General features: G+C 62.0%; 1 protein-coding gene across 2 annotated transcripts in view; it reads right to left on the bottom strand.

Moving 5' to 3' along the window:
- TRIP4 (thyroid hormone receptor interactor 4) overlaps positions 1–17160 on the bottom strand; it is a 33963-nt gene that overhangs the window by 5531 nt on the left and 11272 nt on the right. For both annotated transcript variants that reach the window (XM_068144186.1, XM_068144187.1), the window contains 4 exons: positions 16040–16157; positions 14715–14902; positions 12806–12930; positions 12027–12118 (listed from right to left, as the gene is read on the bottom strand). In XM_068144186.1, the coding sequence (XP_068000287.1) occupies positions 12027–12118; positions 12806–12930; positions 14715–14902; positions 16040–16157 (523 nt within the window). The remainder of the gene's footprint in view (positions 1–12026; positions 12119–12805; positions 12931–14714; positions 14903–16039; positions 16158–17160) is intronic.

Genomic DNA, 17160 nt, shown 5'->3' with positions numbered 1-17160 from the left:
TGCCTGGGAGGAGACCAACCCCTTCCTGGCCACAACCTCCTTTCAGGTAGTTGTAGAGGGCAATGAGGTCACCCCTGAGCTCCTGAGGCAGTGAAAGATCTGCACAGCAACCATGGCTCCAGGTCCCCCCCCTGCTGCAGGTGTGCCAGGGCCAGGCCCACACCACCGAGGTGCCCAGGTGGTGCCCTGCTCACAGGGACCAGGGAAGCTCTTTCCCTTCCATGGGAAAAGTGCTGCCCCCTTTTCTCCCCTGCCCTCCTCCAGCAGATCTGCCACAGCTGCTGCAGGGCACAGGATGCCAGAGCAGATGGAGCACTATGTCCTGGCAAATCCCCCATTTGTTCCTAACAAATGACTCTGAGGCCGACTGCTTGAAGAGCTCTCACCACCCTGCCAGGAGGAGTTTGGATGTGCCCTGGAACAGCTGGGCACAGGGATGGGAGAAGTGAGAGCAGCCCACCCTGCCTGGGCTGTCAGAGGGCTTGGCAGCACTGCCAGTGGTGAGGGAGGGGATTCTGCCCCTCTGCTCTGCTCTGCTCAGAGCCCACCTGCAGCACTGCCTCCAGCTCTGGGGCCCCCAGCACAAGAAGGACCTGGAGCTGCTGGAGAGGCTCCAGAAGAGGCCACCAGGATGAGCAGAGGCTGCAGAACCTCCCCTGTGGGGACAGGCTGGGAGAGTTGGGGCTGTGCAGCCTGGAGAAGAGAAGGCTCCAGGCAGACCTCAGAGCAGGCTGTGGAAGCCTGCAGGCTTCCAGCACCTCTGCAACTCAGCAAGTTTGGAGGAGGTGGCTAAAATGTCCCTCTACAACAATATCATCCAGAGACCAGGCTGTGCCTCAAGGATAAAGCTCACCCTCCTCCAGATCTGCAGAGGAGGCTGAGGGAGACCTCACTGCTGTCTACACTTTCCTGAGAGTAGGCTGGAGGCAGGTGGAGGTTGGCCTCTGCTCCCTAGGCTCAGGGGAGAGCAGGAGAGGAACTGGCCTGGAATTGTGCCAGGGGAGGCTTAGGTTGGAGAGGAGGAAGAATTCCTTTGGTGGCAGAGTGGTCAGGGACTGGCAGAGGCTGCCCAGGGAGGTGGTGGAGTGCCCATGGCTGGAGGTGCTGCAGAACCCTGTGGCCATGGCAGCTGGGGCCATGGTGTGGTGGCCATGGTGGGGCTGGGCTGAGGCTTGGCCTGGCTGAGCCTGGAGGCCTTCTCCAGCCCCAACCTTTCTGTGACTCTGCAGGGCAGGGAGGCTCCAAAGAGAGAGGTCATGCAAGGTACCCAGCATGGTGTAAAAGAAAGGACTCTACCTCCTCTCAAACCTTCTGCCCCCTCCCAGTGGGTTTGCAGTGAGGTGTGAGGCCTCTGCAGGCAGCCAGCACAACTCACCAAGTGCCACTCCAGCCCACACCTGCCCTTGGTCCAGGGCCCCAGGGGAGCTCCTCACCACCAGCCCCCTTGCAACCACCTCCCTGCCTGCTCATCCCCTCTGCCACCAGGCTGGCTGGGCTTCCACTTGCTGCTAAGAGCTTGCTAAGAGCCTAGCTGTGAAGAGATTAGCAGGGAGGGGTTTAAGGGGGTGTAAAAAAAGCAGCTCTCAAGTAGCTTAAGACAGGCAGAAAGAGCTGGCAGTTAAATGCAGCACCCAGGGGCAGGCTGCGAGAGGGAGCTGAGTGCTGGGCTCCTCCCAGGGCTGGCCCACAGCTTCCCCCTCCCGCTGGAGCCGGCTCCTGGAGCACCTCTGAAGCGGCTGTCACACGTCGCCAGCAGGCTGCCGGCAGGGCTAATCGCTAATGACTGTTCCCTGCACTCTGTTTGCAGCATCCCTCCCCTGCCATCACCAGCTCCTCAGCACCGGGAATAGCGGCAGGGCTGCGGCCGCCCAGCTCCGCAGCAGGCAGCAGAAGAGCAGAGGAGGGGAGAGGCAGCTGGGAGCCAGCAGACACTACCCCACCTTCGGCACAGCTGACAACTACATTATCCTGCTAAGCCTCTTTGTTTGTTTGCCCCCCTCACCAATCTGTTCCAGCCAGGAGTTGCCAGCCGGCTCTGGGGGCAGGCTGCAGCGGGAGGCAGGGCCCTGCTGGCCTGCCCAGCACCGCTGCCAGCAGCAGGAGCATCAGCAGGAGCATCGGCAGCCGCAGCTCAGCCAGAGGCCATCGCAGCACAGCAACACTGAATGGCTTGGGCTGGAAGGGACTCATCCAAAGCTCAGCCAGCTCCAGCCCCTGCCATGGGCAGGGACACCTCCCACCAGCACAGGCTGCTCAGAGCCTCATCCAGCCTGGCCCTCAGCACCTCCAGGCAGGAGGCAGCCACAGCCTCCCTGGGCAACCTGTGCCAGTCTCTCCCCAGCCTCACTGACAACAATTTCTTCCTCCTCTCCACTCTCAGCCTCCCCTCTCCCAGCTCAAAGCCATTGGCCCTCAGCCTGTCCCTCCCAGCCCTTCTCCAGAGTCCCTCCCCAGCTCTCCTGGAGCCCTTCAGCTCCTGGGAGGCTGCTCTGAGCTCTGCCTGCAGCCTTCTCTTCTCCAGGCTGCACAGCCCCAACTCTCCCAGCCTGGCCCCACAGGGGAGGCTCTGCAGCCTCTGCTCATCCTGGTGGCCTCCTCTGGAGCCTCTGCAGCAGCTCCAGGTCCTTCTTGTGCTGGGGGCCAGTTTTTGGAGGAGCCCAGCACCCAGCTGCCTTTGCCAGCCTCTCCTTGGGTGCCACATTTAACCTTGAGCTCTTTGTGCCTGTGTTAAACTGCTTTGAGATCTGCAGTGGAAAGAAAACCCACGGGGAAGGGAAGTCCTGAGCCCTTCCATTGCTTCACCCTTCCAAGTGCTGTGACCTGAAGGCAGGGGAATGGGAAGAGCAGGAGGAGACCTTCTTGTGGCCTTCCAGGAGCTGCAGGGGGCTCCAGGAAAGCTGGGGAGGGACTTTGGAGGGTGTCAGGGAGGGATAGGGGTCTGGGACACCTCTGAGGGGGGCAGGAATCAGGCCTAGGACAGGGAGCCAGCAATGGGCACTGGCAGCCCAGAAGGCCAAGGGCAGCTCAGCTGCCCTTGGCCTTCTGGGCTGCCAGTGCCCATTGCCAGAGGTGGAGGGAGAGGATCCTGCCCCTCTGCTCTGGGGTGTCAGGGAGGGGTAGGACTGGGGGAGATGGAGCAGCACTAGAAGTGGGGAGATTCAGCTTGGATGTGAGGAAGAAGTTGTTGCCCAGGAGGGTGGTGAGAGCCTGGCACAGGCTGCCCAGGGAGGTGGTGGAAGCCTCCTGCCTGGAGGTGTTTGCAGCCAGGCTGGATGTGGCTGGGAGCAACCTGCTGTGGTGTGAGGTGTCCCTGCCCATGGCAGGGGGTTGGAGCTGGCTGAGCCTTGGGGTCCCTTCCAGCCCTGACAATTCTGTGCCTCGGTGAACTGTTGCAGGGGGGGAGCCGAGCCGGTGGCTAAGGAGAGCCCTGCCCGGGAGGCGGCACAAAGGCGCCGCAGGCAGCGCAAAGCCAAAGGCTGCCCCGGCAGCTTCATTAGCGACCTTTCAAGAGCAGCTTCCACTCTCATTAAGGCCCCGGACACAAAAGCACACAAGCGGGAGCGGCGCAAGCGGCCGACCGCTGCCGGCGGCTGAGCGGGAAGGGCCCCAGCGCCCTGCCATGCAGCCTGAGCTCCGCGCCGCGCTTCGTGCCCAGCCTGCCCTGGCACGCAGCCCCACAGTCAGCCCGGGGGCAGCGCTGGAGCCTGGGAGCTGCGGTCCTTCGGTGGGGCACCACCATCCTCCCCCTCTGCCAGCTGCTGGGGGGCAGGGGTGGCCTTGTGCTGCTGGCACCGGCCAGAGAAAAGGCACAGAGATGCCCTGCGAGGTTACTAATGGAAGGCTTGGATCCTTTCCCTGGCACTGCCGCCTCGGTGAAAGAGAGCCAGGCTGGGCCAGGCTGGGCCAGGCAGCGCCGGGCCAGGAGGCCAGCTCCAGCCTGCGCTTCCCTGCTGCTATCCTGAAGCTTGGGAAGGGAAGAGCAGCGCTGGAAAGCGGAACAAAGGCAAGCAGGGCACGCAGAGCTGGCACCAGCACCCTGGCACGGGCAAAACACACCCTGGCAGCCAGGGTGTGCCCGAGGGGAGAGCCAGGCTGCTGCCACCGGCAATACATCAGCCTCGAGAGCAGCCAAACACACCTGGCACTGGGCACATCCTGCACCGGGCACACCTGGCACCGGGCATGTCCTGCACCGGGCACACCTGGCACCAGGCACGTCCTGCACTGGGCACACCTGGCACTGGGCATGTCCTACACCAGGCACACCTGGCACCAGGCACGTCCTGCACCGGGCACATCCTGCACCGGGCACACCTGGCACCAGGCACGTCCTGCACCGGGCACGTCCTGCACCGGGCACACCTGGCACCAGGCACGTCCTGCACCGGGCACGTCCTGCACCGGGCACACCTGGCACCAGGCACGTCCTGCACCGGGCACACCTGGCACCGGGCACACCTGGCACCGGGCACGTCCTGCACCGGGCACACCTGGCACCGGGCACACCTGGCACCGGGCACGTCCTGCACCGGGCACACCTGGCACCAGGCACGTCCTGCACCGGGCACACCTGGCACCGGGCACACCTGGCACCGGGCACGTCCTGCACCGGGCACACCTGGCACCAGGCACACCTGGCACCGGGCACGTCCTGCACCGGGCACGTCCTGCACCGGGCACATCCGGCACCGGGCACACCTGGCACCGGGCACACCTGGCACCGGGCATGTCCTGCACCGGGCACACCTGGCACCGGGCACATCCTGCACCGGGCACAACTGGCACTGGGCACACCTGGCACCGGGCACACCTGGCACTGGGCACACCTGGCACGTCCTGCACCGGGCACGTCATCCTGACCCCGGGTTCATCCTGGCACTGGGCTCATCTCTGTTCTGGGCTCAGAGCAGAGGGGGAGGGTGGGAGGCAGAGCGGAGGGATAGGGTGGGAGGCAGAGCGGAGGGGTGGGGTGGGAGGCAGAGCAGTAGGGTGGGGTGGGGTGGGGTGGGTTGGGTGGCATCCCCCCTGGGAGCTGGGCAGCCATTGGTGGCTGTGGGGCCGTGGGCTCCACTCCTCATTCATGCCTCATAAGCTTCCTAGCTGTCAGCCCCAGGTAGCAGGTAATGAACTCCTGTCCTGGCATCTTCTCCTCCTCCAGAGGCAAAGTGTTCAGCAGCCAGCTAGAAAACGTTTCTCCAGCAGTCTGCAAAGGGGCAAAGCAAGATGGAAGCCTGGGGCAGGCACGGAAGGGCTTGCAGAGCCTGGCAGCAGGAGACATGGAGCCACCAGAAAGGAGAGCTGACACTCCCCCAGGTGGGGGTGCTGCCAACTGCCCCACCTCCAGCTCAGACACCACCAAGATACTGCTCACAGCTACCCCCCAGACCTGCCTGGGTCCAGCTGCAGCCCAAGCTGCTCCAGCCTTTGAAGCTCAGCCATGGGCTCTGTGGTCCAGCTGCAGGACTTACTGGATATAAAGAGGGGAACATTTGCAGGAGCAGCCTCCAGGAAGTGCTGTGGCCAAGCTGCAGCTCTCCTTCTCACTTTCCTCAGGAGCACTGTGCTGTAGCCTTGCTTCCATACCTGTGGTTCCAACAGTGGTGGTCCCCAGCACCCTGCTGGGGAAGCTCCAGCAGAGGAGGTTCCAGCTCAGGAGGAGGAGGAACTTCTGCACTGGGAGGGTCCCAGCGGTCTGGAGCAGGCTGCCCAGAGAGGTTGTGGAGTCTCCTTCTGTGGGGACTTCCCAGCCCTGGCTGGATATGTTCCTGTGTGCCCTGTGCTGGATTCTCTGCTCCTGCTCTGGCAGGGGGCTTGGACTGGAGGATCTCTTTGGGTCCCTTCAAACCTCTGACATCCTGTGAGCCTGTGCTCCAGCCCACTGTCCCCAGCCAACCTTCACCCTCCATGGCACAAGGTGACACCCAGCTGGCAACAGGCAGCACCAGCTGAGCCAGGAGAGCCAGGTCTGCAGCTGCTCTGTGCCACCTTCTCCTAACCCAAACCTCTAGTTCTGGCAAGAGGTTGCAGGGCATGCAAGAGCCTCAGCCCAAGCTCTGCTCACCCTCCTGGCACAGTCCTGCAGCACACTTTCAACTTGGAGCAGATTGGCAGCCAGCATTCTGTGGACAGTGTGATTGAGAGCAGCCCTGCTGGGCTTGTGGGGGACTGGTGGGTGAGAAGCTGGAGGCAGCCTGCCCTAGGCTGGTCCCCAGCACCCTGGGCAGCAGGGGCAGGGAGGAGATTCTGCCTCTCTGCTGTGCTCTGCTCAGACCCCCCCTGCAGTGCTGGGGCAGCTCTGGAGCCCTCAGCACAGACAGGGACCTGGTGGAGCAGGGCCAGAGGAGCCCACAGCAGTGCTGGCAGGGCTGGAAACCCTCTGCTGTGAGGCCAGGCTGAGAGTTGGGGTGGTTCACCCTGGAGAAGGCTCCAGGGAGACCTTCAAGCACTCTAGGGAGTGCTTCAAGGGTGATCAGAGAGCTGGGGACAGCCTTTGAGCAGGGCCTGTGGTGAAAGGACAAGGGGAGATGGTTTGGGCTAAGAGGGAGACTCAGACTGGAGAGAAGGGAGAAATTGTTGATGCTGGGGGTGCTGAGAGCCTGCCCCAGGCTGCCCAGAGAGCTGGGAGCTGCCCCATGGCTGGCACCAGTGCAGGTCAGGTTGGTTGGGGCTCTGAGTGACCTGATCTAGCTGCAGATGTCCCTGCTGGTTGCAGGGGTTGGGCTGGATGACTTTTAAAGGTCCCTTCCAAGTGAAACCACTCTGTGATTCTCTCCTCAGGAGCCATCTGTCTGCCCCAGCAGAGGCCAAGCAGCTTTCTGGCCCACCACGAACACAACATTTTCCTAAGCAGAGAGCCCAGAGCAGCTCCAGCTCTCTGGAAATGCCTTATTTCCTCCTGTCCAGCCTGAGGCAGAAGCAGGCAGCACAGCAGCCTTGTGAACACAGAGCCCAGGAGCTCCAGAGGCCAGAGCAGAGGGGAGCAGAGGAGCCGGGGCTGGGGAAGGGATCGGTGCTGCCGCTCGGCCTGGCCCAGCGGAGAAGCAAAGCAGAGCTGCAGAGAAACACAAACAAAGGGCCAGAGCCAAACTTTTGTTTGAAAGGCTGTCAGGTCTAGACTGCAACGTGTGAGGAAGGAAGAGCTCAGCAACCCCACAGCTGCTAATGGTTATGGGTTTGGCAACCCAAATGGCTTTGTTAAAAACAAGAGAAAAAGGCTAGAGAGGGGGAAAGGAAAGAGAGAAAGAACAGAGGCAGCTCAGTGCTTTGCTATTGAGGTTACAAACCACAGCCTTGATGCATTGTTGCAGTCAACATCCTCCCTGCTGCTCCTGAGAGCTTACAGCTGCTGCTGGCAGAGCAGGCTGCTGGCAGAGCAGGCTGCTGGCACTGGCTCCCCCCACCAGGCTGCGGGAGGAATGCTGCCCAGCCCCTTCCCTGCCCCTCCTTCCCACAGCCCTGCCTGCCAGGCCCTGCCTGCTCTGCCCCTGCCACGCCTGGCTGCCACTCAGGCAGCTCCAGACATGGCAGGCTGGCACCCATCCTCTGCAGAGCAGCCTGCAGCCTGCCAGCCCCCCGGGCCCGGCCGGGCGCTGCACTCGGATGCAAAGGGCAGGGGAAGCAATTAAACCCTAATCAGTAATAACAGCACTTGGCAATGGAGATGGAGTGCTCCAACTGCTGCTGCTGCACTCTCATTAGCAAAGGCTGAGGAGGCTGCCAGGGCTCCAGACCTCAGGGAGACCAGGAGGGGCTGGCTGCACCCCTGCCCCGAAGCGGTGTTGCAGGACCTGCAGCCACCAGCGCCTCACTGCGGTTCAAATCCTGGCCTGAGGAAAGCCCTACCCGAGGTGAAGCAGCAGGGGAAGGGCCTCAGATGTTTACAGAGCTCCTGACAGCCAGCAGGGGAAACTGGGTGGATTGGAGGAGCACTTGGTAGTGTAGCGGGATCAGTTGAAAGGGGTTTTCATCAGCCCCTGCGGAGGAGAGTCAAGAGGGAGGAGGAGAAGAAACCAAGACACCTGAACCCTGCTGCAGGCAGGCACTCACAGAGTCCCTTGGAAGAAACCCCAGAGATCATCTAGTGCCAACCCCCCTACCCTGCCCATGGCAAGAGGCCTGGAACTAGATGATCTTCACCTCCCACCAGCCCAGCCTGCTCAAGGCCTCATCCAGCCTGGCCTTCAGCACCTCCAGGGAAGGGACAGCCACAGCCTCCCTGGGCAACCTGTGCCAGTGTCTCCCCACCCTCACTGCCAACAATTTCTTCCTCCCCTCCAGTCTAAGACTCCCCTCCTCAGGCTTCAATCCACTCCTCCTCCTCCTGTCACTACAAGCCCTTGTGGAAGATGCTGGTGGCTGCCTCCAGGCACTGATCCAACCCCACCAAGGCGATGGATCTCTCCACCAGGCTCCACACCCGAGGCAGCAGCCACTGGAGATGAAGCCAGCAAGGCCTCAGGCAGCTACCACGGGGCCTGGGGTTTGCAGCTGCCAGCTCCCCCCCAGCACTTGGGGTCACAGCTAAAGGGTGGTCACAGGCACAGCTGAGGGGAGCTGGGGGAGCTCCAAGCCGCCGGGGGGGGGGCTGTGGGGCAGCTGAGGAGCAGCCAGGCACGAGGCTGGTTTTACCTGACCCTTGGATTTGGGATTAAAGACAACCCAAACACCAAGGAGGTGGCTGAGCATCAGTGACCACATCTGAGAGGAGAGGAAAAAACAGCCCTGCAGGCCAGCTCGCTGCCTGGCTGGCTGAACTGGTAGCAGAGGCTAAGTCCACAGTCATCATTAATTAAGTCATATGCTTCAGCCTTGGCTTCCTTTGCTCCCTAGGGTCTAGGAAACCAGAGGAGAGGGCAAGCTAGCCTCTATCATTTGATTTCTTTGGCATGTTAATGCATTCCTAAATTAATCATCCTCAAGTGACAATCTCCCCTTCATCTTAACAGGCTGTGCAGTGGCCTCAGCAAACCTGCTGGCTTATGCAAGGCAGCTGCAGCCCTCCAAGAGGCTCTGATGAAAACCAAAGCCCTTCACAGAAGGGGAAAAAAAACCTCCCCCAGCTCTCACCAGCTGTAATCCAAACCAGCTGCTGGCCTGCTGGCCTCTGCTCCTGCACCCATGGGCTGAATTCAGCTGGTGGGAAACGAAACAAAGCATCACCCCCAGGTCCCTGCGAGCAGGAGCAGTGCCCAGGGCCGCTCGGCCTGGCAGCAGGCAACGTGCCAAAGGCAAATCCACCTCAGCAGAATTCAGGCCCTGGGAAGGTCAAGGGCCTGCCACAGGCTATCACCAACAGTCACAGGGATGGCTGCAGGAGGCAGGTTCACAGAATGGGTTGGGTTGGAAGGGACCCCAGAGGTCATCCAGCTCCAACCCCCTGCCATGGGCAGGGACACCTCCCACCAGCACAGGCTGCTCAGAGCCTCATCCAACCCTAACCCAACCCACTCTGCCAATAGCTCCCTGCTGGCTCCAGACCCTGGTCAAGCCCAGCCAGCACTGTCCCTCATGTCCCCAGCCAGCTCTGCTGCAGTCACCAACACCTCAGGCAGGCAAAGCAAGGCAGCTCCTTGCTCTGCTCCAGGTGTGGCTGACGTCAGCCCTGCAGCGAGGAACAAGCTGCTGTCAACGCTCACATCTCAACCAGGGAGGGGGAAAAAGCCCAAAAGTTGCCAGGTCACCTTTGGAGGGGAACAAAAGGATCATTCTGGGCTCACCAAGGCTTTTTGGGTGGCTGCCAGGAAGAGAAGGAAATGAGCCCAGCGCGCGCCTCGAGGAGGTGGAAGACGTGCAAAGCTCAGCTGGAAACACTGAGGCTTAAGAGCTGCACCAGCCACCCACCCACCCTGTGCATCAAGGGCTGCACCCAGAAAGCTTCTGCTGCAGACACAGCAGGTGACACTCAGTACCTGCTCAGGACTTCCCCACCTGACAGTAACTTCCACTCCTGGAGCAGCTTTGATCCAAAGCATCACAGCTTACACCGGGCAGGAAGGGAGCCTCCGAGGTCACCTCGCCCAACCCCCTGCAGTCAGCAGGGACACCTCCAACCAGGGCAAGCTGCACTGGATCACAGCTCTGAGCAAGCAAATGTGGTGTAAATAACCCCTGGCTGGAAGTGCTGCTCCACTGCCCACGTGGGCAAGGGAGCCAGAGGAGCGTCTGGAAGTCATTCCCCCAGCGAGCAGCAGGACTGCGGCCAGGGCACTGCCATCTGCTGTGACACTGCCTCTGACCACAGCGACAGCTCTGCTCCTCCTCTGCTCCCTGCCAGCTGCCACACACAAGCACTTCTCACACAGCCCTAAAGAACAGGCTGCCCAGGGAGGTGGTGGAGTCCCCATGGCTGGAGGTGCTGCAGAACCCTGTGGCCATGGCAGCTGGGGCCATGGTGTGGTGGCCATGGTGGGGCTGGGCTGAGGCTTGGCCTGGCTGAGCCTGGAGGCCTTCCCCAGCCCAAACAATCCCCTGATTCTGTGATCCACAAACCACTCCACTGACATCAGATGGGCACAGGGCAGAGCTGCAGGAGTGAGTCCTCTGAGGGGGTTCCACCAAGGGCAGGCTTCCCCCTCTGGTGACAAGAGGCATACAGCACCAGCCCCTGAGCATAAGATAAGTGCCTGGGGCCAGCAAACTGGAAGAGCTGAGAGAAGGGAGCTAACTGTGGGGCTCCCCTAAAGGACCTCCAGAGCAGCTTCCAGACTGCAGGAAGCTGTCACAGGCCTTTTAGTGAGGCCTGGATCCACAGAGAAAGAGAAGGAATGCTTAGAGAGAGGAAGGAGCTGGCAGAGAGAAGCTGTGGGTTCTGCAGCACCGTCACTGCCAGCAGGAGGAGGACACAAACCTCCATTGCAGACCAAACCGCAGGCTGATGGATGCCACAGATGACAAACCCTGCCCTGGTGTCCTCTCCTCTCCTCTCTCCCCAGGCTTGCTCCCACAGGAGGCCAAACCCTGCTGCAGATGTCAATGCACTGCTGCCCCAAAGCTCCCTCTGCTGCTCCGGCTCCGACCTCTCCTCCTCCCTTCTGCCACTCGGAGAGGAGAGCTCAGCAGAGGCACTTCCCTCCCCTCCAGGCATCCCTCCTGCCGACAGCCTCACAGGCTTCAGGGAAGCCAGAAGAGCACTTTGTAAGGAACAGCCTCCTGCTGCTGCTGCCTCTCCAGCTCTTCATGGCAAGAAGCTCCTCATCAGCCTCCTCCACCCCGAGCAATCCATTTACTCTGCCTTGGATTGCTTCCAAGCCCTGCACGGGCTGGTGGCTCCCATCAGACCAAGCCTGACTGGCACAAGTCAGCAGGCAGGAACCTCTATCAGAGCTGAGCTGCTGCTCAGTGCAGGCTTTGGAAGGGAATCACAGAGCCACAGAATGGGTTGAGGTGGAAGGGACCTCAGACATCAGCCAGCTCCAGCACAGGCTGCTCAGGGCCTCATCCAGCCTGGCCCTCAGCACCTCCAGGCAGGAGGCAGCCACAGCCTCCCTGGGCAACCTGTGCCAGTCACTCCCCAGCCTCACTGACAACAATTTCTTCCTCCTCTCCACTCTCAGCCTCCCCTCTCCCAGCTCAAAGCCATTGGCCCTCAGCCTGTCCCTCCCAGCCCTTCTCCAGAGTCCCTCCCCAGCTCTCCTGGAGCCCTTCAGCTCCTGGGAGGCTGCTCTGAGCTCTGCCTGCAGCCTTCTCCTCTCCAGGCTGCACAGCCCCAACTCTGCCAGCCTGGCCCCACAGGGGAGGCTCTCCAGATCTTTTATGTGGCTTCCTCTGCACCCTCTCCAAGAGCTCCTTCTCCCAACACTGCCTTCAAGTCTCCACTCAGTGTCTCCTCTAGAGCACCTCATGGCTGTCCTTTGAACATCTGCTGGCTACCAGCAGCTTGCCAAGGTGCCCCTGTGGGACTCACCTGCCCCTTAAACTGCTCCTGTGGGACTCACCTGCCCCTTGAACTGCTCCTGTGGGACTCACCTGCCCCTTGAACTGCTCCTGTGGGACTCACCTGCCCCTTGAACTGCCCCTGTGGGACTCACCTGCTCCTTGAACTGCTCCTGTGACAGGCAGTCATCCACATCCACACAGCCCAGCAGGCACCCCGAGGGGTAATCACTTGGAAACTCCACATCTGCAGCAAAAGAAAGACCTCTTCAGGGGCTCCCACTCCCACCCCCAGAGCTGCAGGCTGCCCACCCCTAGGTGCCCTGCCCTGCCCTCCCCTCCATGCACTTCCAGTCCCTGAGGCAAGAGAGAGCAGGCAGCAGCTCTCACAGCCCATCCAGCTGCTGCTCACCACCACAGGACTGAGCTTGGCAGCTTTAATTCTTGATGCACCTTTCCCTGCTTGGCTCCTGAGGGAGGAACAGAGTGCAGGAAGAGCTGAGGGAGCAAAGTCCTGCTGGGTGAGGTGGAGGAGCCCCACACAAGCAGGCAGGCAGGCAGGGCAGCCACCAGCATCCTTCCCACCCACCCAGGAAGCTTTGCCACCTCACCTCTGCCAGCTCAGGAGACACAGAAAGCCTTTCACAGCCCTGGAAGCAGGCTGAGGCAGAAGCCACTTCCCATGCAGGCAAGCACAGTGTCACTGCCTGAGCCAACAGCCAAGAGCAGTGCCCTGCTGTCAGGCTGTGGCAGAACCCTGGCTCTGTGCCTGGGGTGGCTGAGCAGCAGAGGAGGGAGCCAGGCAGCCCAGGGAAGGCAGGGAGGAAGAGGAGGAGGTGAAAGAGCAGGGGCAGCTCCCAACTGCTCAGCAGAGAGGGCTCCCTGGCACAGCTCAGCCCTGCCCCCATGCAGACACCCCAGCAGAGCACTTCACCTTCCTGCAGCAGCACTCTGTAGGTGGCCTCCAGCTCGGAGATCTCCTGGGCAGAAGGGCTTTTAGCAGTGGCTGCGATCCACAGCCGCCCCCGGTGGGAGCTGTACCAGCTCCTGCCCTCCACCCTGCAGGACAGAGCAGAGCTGAGGCCAGCAGCCTCCACCCAGGGCACACAGCCCCCCCAGCCCTGCCCCAGCCTGCTGCTGCTGCTGGGCCTGGCCCTGCCTCCTGCAGCTCCGGGAACCTGGCAGCAGAGGAGAGCTGAGCTGGGCAAGGAGGGGTGGCAGCAGCAGGGGCACTGCCCAGGGCCTCAGAGCAGGGGCTGCAGGGGGCACCACTGCCCTGCTGGCCATGGGGCAGGGGCTGCAGGGGGCACCACTGCCCTGCTGGGCATGGGGCAGGGGCTGCAGGGGGCACCACTGCCCTGCTGGCCATGGGGCAGGGGCTGCAGGGGGCACCACTGCCCTGCTGGCCATGGGGCAGGAGCAGGTGCAGGGGGCACCACTGCCCTGCTGGGCATGGGGCAGCACCAGGTGCAAGGGGGGGCACTGCAGGTGCAGGGGGCAGCTGCTGGCCTTCCTGGGCCACCCCAAGGCCTGTCAGCTCTGCAGTGCCCCTAGCTGGCTAGGAGAATGGCTCTGTCCCCTGCAATGAGCAATGCTGCAGAGGGCAGGAAAGGCCAAGGCAGACTGGTTATGAATGGGAGCAGGGGGGAGGACCATGCTGGGCTGAAGGCATCTTCAGAGCCTGCCTGCCAGCCCAGAGCAGGAAGGGGCTGCAAGGGGAGGGAGCATGGCCTTGGGCTCTTATGCCACTGTTGGCTCTTCCTGAGGCACAGAGAGAGCAGCAGAACCTCTTGCACTTTCCAGCTGAGGTCCCCCAGGCTTCAGCCCAACTCTGCTGCAGCCTCTCTGCCTCTGCCCCCTGCAGCTTCCAGGTTAGCTGCAACAGCAGCACTGAGCTGGGCAGCTCCTCACACAGGGGGGGAGAGGGGAGGCTGCTGAGCCTGCAGCATCTGCAGGAGCCAGCTGAGGTCAAGCCCCTCCCATCCCCATCCCTGTGCTCCTCAATCCAGCTCCACAATCCAGTTCCCATCTGCTGCTGAGCCCAGGCTGAGCCTTGCCCAGTCCCTGGCCCCAGCACCACAGGTGCCAGTGGTGCCCTCACTGCCACCAGGGCTTGGGTTCCATGCTGGTTTGTCTCTCTGTGTCTCCAGCCCATGGCTCTCTTCTTCTCTCCACCCCAGCTGGCTCAGTTCCTCCCCCAGCCCATCAGGCTCTCTCCCTTCTTGCCTCTGGGAAGCAGAGGGCTGAGGGAGAGCCTCTGGCACTCACCTCCCAGCTTTAGCTTTTGGGGAAGAGGCTTTGGGTGCTCACTGCCTGAATGCTGCCAGCAGAGCTGCCCCCAGCCTCTCCTCACACCCAGACACTGCCCTGGGCACCCTCTATGCTGCTTCCCAGGCACAGCAGAAGCAGAGCCTCCACCACCAGGGCCAACCCTTCTCTTCCACAAGGCCTCAAATCACTCAGTGCATAAGTGACCAGAGAAGAGCCCCAAAGCTGCAGGGCAGCCCTGGGCCCTGCACACCCCCAAGGCTTCTGTGTCCTTAGCAGGGCTCTCAGGGCTTTGCTTCATCAGAAGGATCCTGTCTGCATCTCCACAGGGCAGCTGCTTGGGTTCCATGCTGGTTTGTGTCTCTGTGTCTCCAGCCCATGGCTCTCTTCTTCTCTCCACCCCAGCTGGCTCAGTTCCTCCCCCAGCCCATCAGGCTCTCTCCCTTCTTGCCTCTGGGAAGCAGAGGGCTGAGGGAGTGCCTCTGGCACGCAGCTGGGGCCAGCCTGCCCCCTGAGCCTTGGCACTGACAGAGCAGAGCCGGTCAGGACACCTCCCAGCCCGGGCCCCCCTTTACCTTTTGATGCCTCTGACCAGCAGGGAAGCCCAGGGCTGGTGCATGCTGAGGCACCAGCCCTGGTCTGAGATCTCCTGCAGCTCTCGGTCCTGGATGCGCAGCCTGCTGCGCCCCGCGCCGGGCTCCGTGCCGGCCTCCCTGCCAGGGCAGCCTCTCCTCACTGCCACCAGGCCGCTCTGCTCCACCCACTGCAGTGCTCAAAAGAAACAACCACCAGGTTAGCAGCTCCCCAGGAAGCACAGCAGCTCTTCCTCACCTCAGGACCAAGGCATTGCCCTGAGTGGGAGCCCTCCCTGGCGGCCTCCTGGTGCTGCCACGCCAGGACCTGGCAGCAGAGGCAGCAGAGCCATGAGCTGCCCTGGGCAGCACTTCATGTCCCTGCACCACAGCTGAACGGTGGAGCCCACAGCACAGACAGGGACCTGGTGGAGCAGTGCCAGAGGAGGCCACAGCAGGGCTGGCAGTCCTCTGCTGTGAGGCCAGGCTGAGAGTTGGGGTGGTTCAGCCTGGAGAAGGCTCCAGAGAGAGCTTCTGGTGGCCTCTCAGTACATCAAAGGTGATCACAAAGCTGGGGACAGACTCCTGAGCAGGGCTTTGGAGCACTTTGAGTTGTGACAGGACAAGGGCCAAAGGTTTGGAACAAAAAGAGATTCCAGCTGGAGAGAAGGAAGAGGTTTCTGTGCTGAGGGTGGTGGAGACCCTGCCCCAGGCTGCCCAGAGAGGAGGCAGCTGCCCCATCCCTGGCACCACTGCAGTCAGGCTGTCTGGGGCTCTGAGCAGCCTGCTCTAGCTGCAGATGTCCCTGCTGGCTGCAGGGGCTTGGGCTGGGTGAGCTTTGAAGGGCCCTTCCATACTAGCCCAGGCTGTGGCTCTGTGGGTTTAAGGAGCAGCTCTCCCTGTGGCTGTCTCAGAGCACCCCCAGCACCACCCAGCCTTTCCCACACACCCCCAGCCTGCAGCACCCAGAGCTGGGAATCACTCCCTCCAGATGCTCCCTGACCAGCAGCACCAGGATGCCAGTGCAGCCAGGGGGCAGACATTGTGCCCTTGGCAACTGTGGTAGGAAAGGCCTCACAGAGAGCTGGCAACGTGGCAGAGCCTCCTGCAGAGGAGGCAGGAGGCTGAAACAGCGAGGAGCCAAACCTGCCAGGAGCAGAGAGCAGGCCAGGGCCTGGGCAAAGCCTCCCTGTGCCCAGCTCAGGGGGGTAAGAAGGAGCTCACAGGCATGGCTGAGGGAGGAGCTCCCACAAAGAGGCTGGGATTTACAGCTCAGCTGCCCCACAGTTAGTCTTTGGTGTGGAATAAACCCCTGCACCCCCACTGACCTGAGGAGCAGGCTGGAGCAGCCTTGGATTCACCAGGACACCACAGCTCTCTGCCTCAGGGCTCCTGTCTGGCTGGCTGAGGGTGCCAGCATGAATGGCTTCAATGGTCTCATCCAGCCTGCAGAAACAAAGAGGGGCTGTGAAACGTCCCTGCCACCCCCAGCAGTCCCTCCCTTCTCCCCACACCCACAGCCCTGACCCAAAGCACTCTGGGGCCACCTCCAGCTCCTGGCTCTCTCTGACTCCAGGCACTTCTGTGCTGCAGGAACTCAGCCTGCCTTGAACCTCACATCATGGAACCTGGAAGCCCTTTCAGATCCTCCAGCCCAACCATTACCTAACCCTGCCCAGGCTGGGGCTAAGCCATGGCCCTCAGCACCACAGCTCTGCCTCTTGCAAAGCCCTCCAGGGATGGGGATTCAGCCACCTCCCTGGGCAGCCTGGGGCAGGGCTTGGGAACCCTTGCAGTGAAGGAGTTTCTCCTCATGTCCAACCTAAACCTGCCCTGGTGCAGTCTGAGGCCATCTCCTCTCATCCCATCACTCCTTACCTGGGAGCAGAGCCCAAGCCCAGCTGCCTGCAGCCTCCTCTCAGGGAGCTGGAGAGAGCAATGAGGTCTCCCTCAGCCTCCTCTGCTCCACACCAACCCCCCCAGCTCCCTCAGCTGCTCCTCCCCAGCCCTCTTCTCCAGCCCCTTCCCCAGCTCTGTTGCCCTTCTCTGGCCCTGCTCCAGCCCTGCAGTGAGCCAGGCCTGCTGCAGCTCCCCTCTGCAGGCCACTTTGTCTCTAACAGACACACCAGGTGCTGACAGCCCTGCAAGCCTCAGGCAGCTGGGCTTAGGAGAGGGTCGCAGCTCAGCTGTGCTGGAGGAGGAGATCTGCTGCAAGCCAGAGAGACCCCCCCAAGGAAGACAGAACGTGCTGGAGGGGCTGGAAGGTGTCCAGAGAAGGGCCCCGAGGAGGAGCAGAGGGCTGGAGCTGCTCTGCTCTGGAGACAGCCTGAGAGAGTTGGGGTTGTGCAGGCTGGAGAGGAGAAGGCTCCCAGGAGAGCTTCTGGTGGCCTTCCAGGAGCTGCAGGAAAGCTGGGGAGGGACTTTGGAGGGTGTGAGGGAGGGATAGGGG

The sequence above is a fragment of the Melanerpes formicivorus genome, unplaced genomic scaffold (assembly GCF_026170545.1).
Source record: "Melanerpes formicivorus ecotype bairdi unplaced genomic scaffold, bMelFor1.0.p_v2 SCAF_10, whole genome shotgun sequence".
NCBI classification, from domain to species: Eukaryota; Metazoa; Chordata; class Aves; order Piciformes; family Picidae; genus Melanerpes; species Melanerpes formicivorus.
This window is presented reverse-complemented; position numbering and strand designations above follow the sequence as displayed.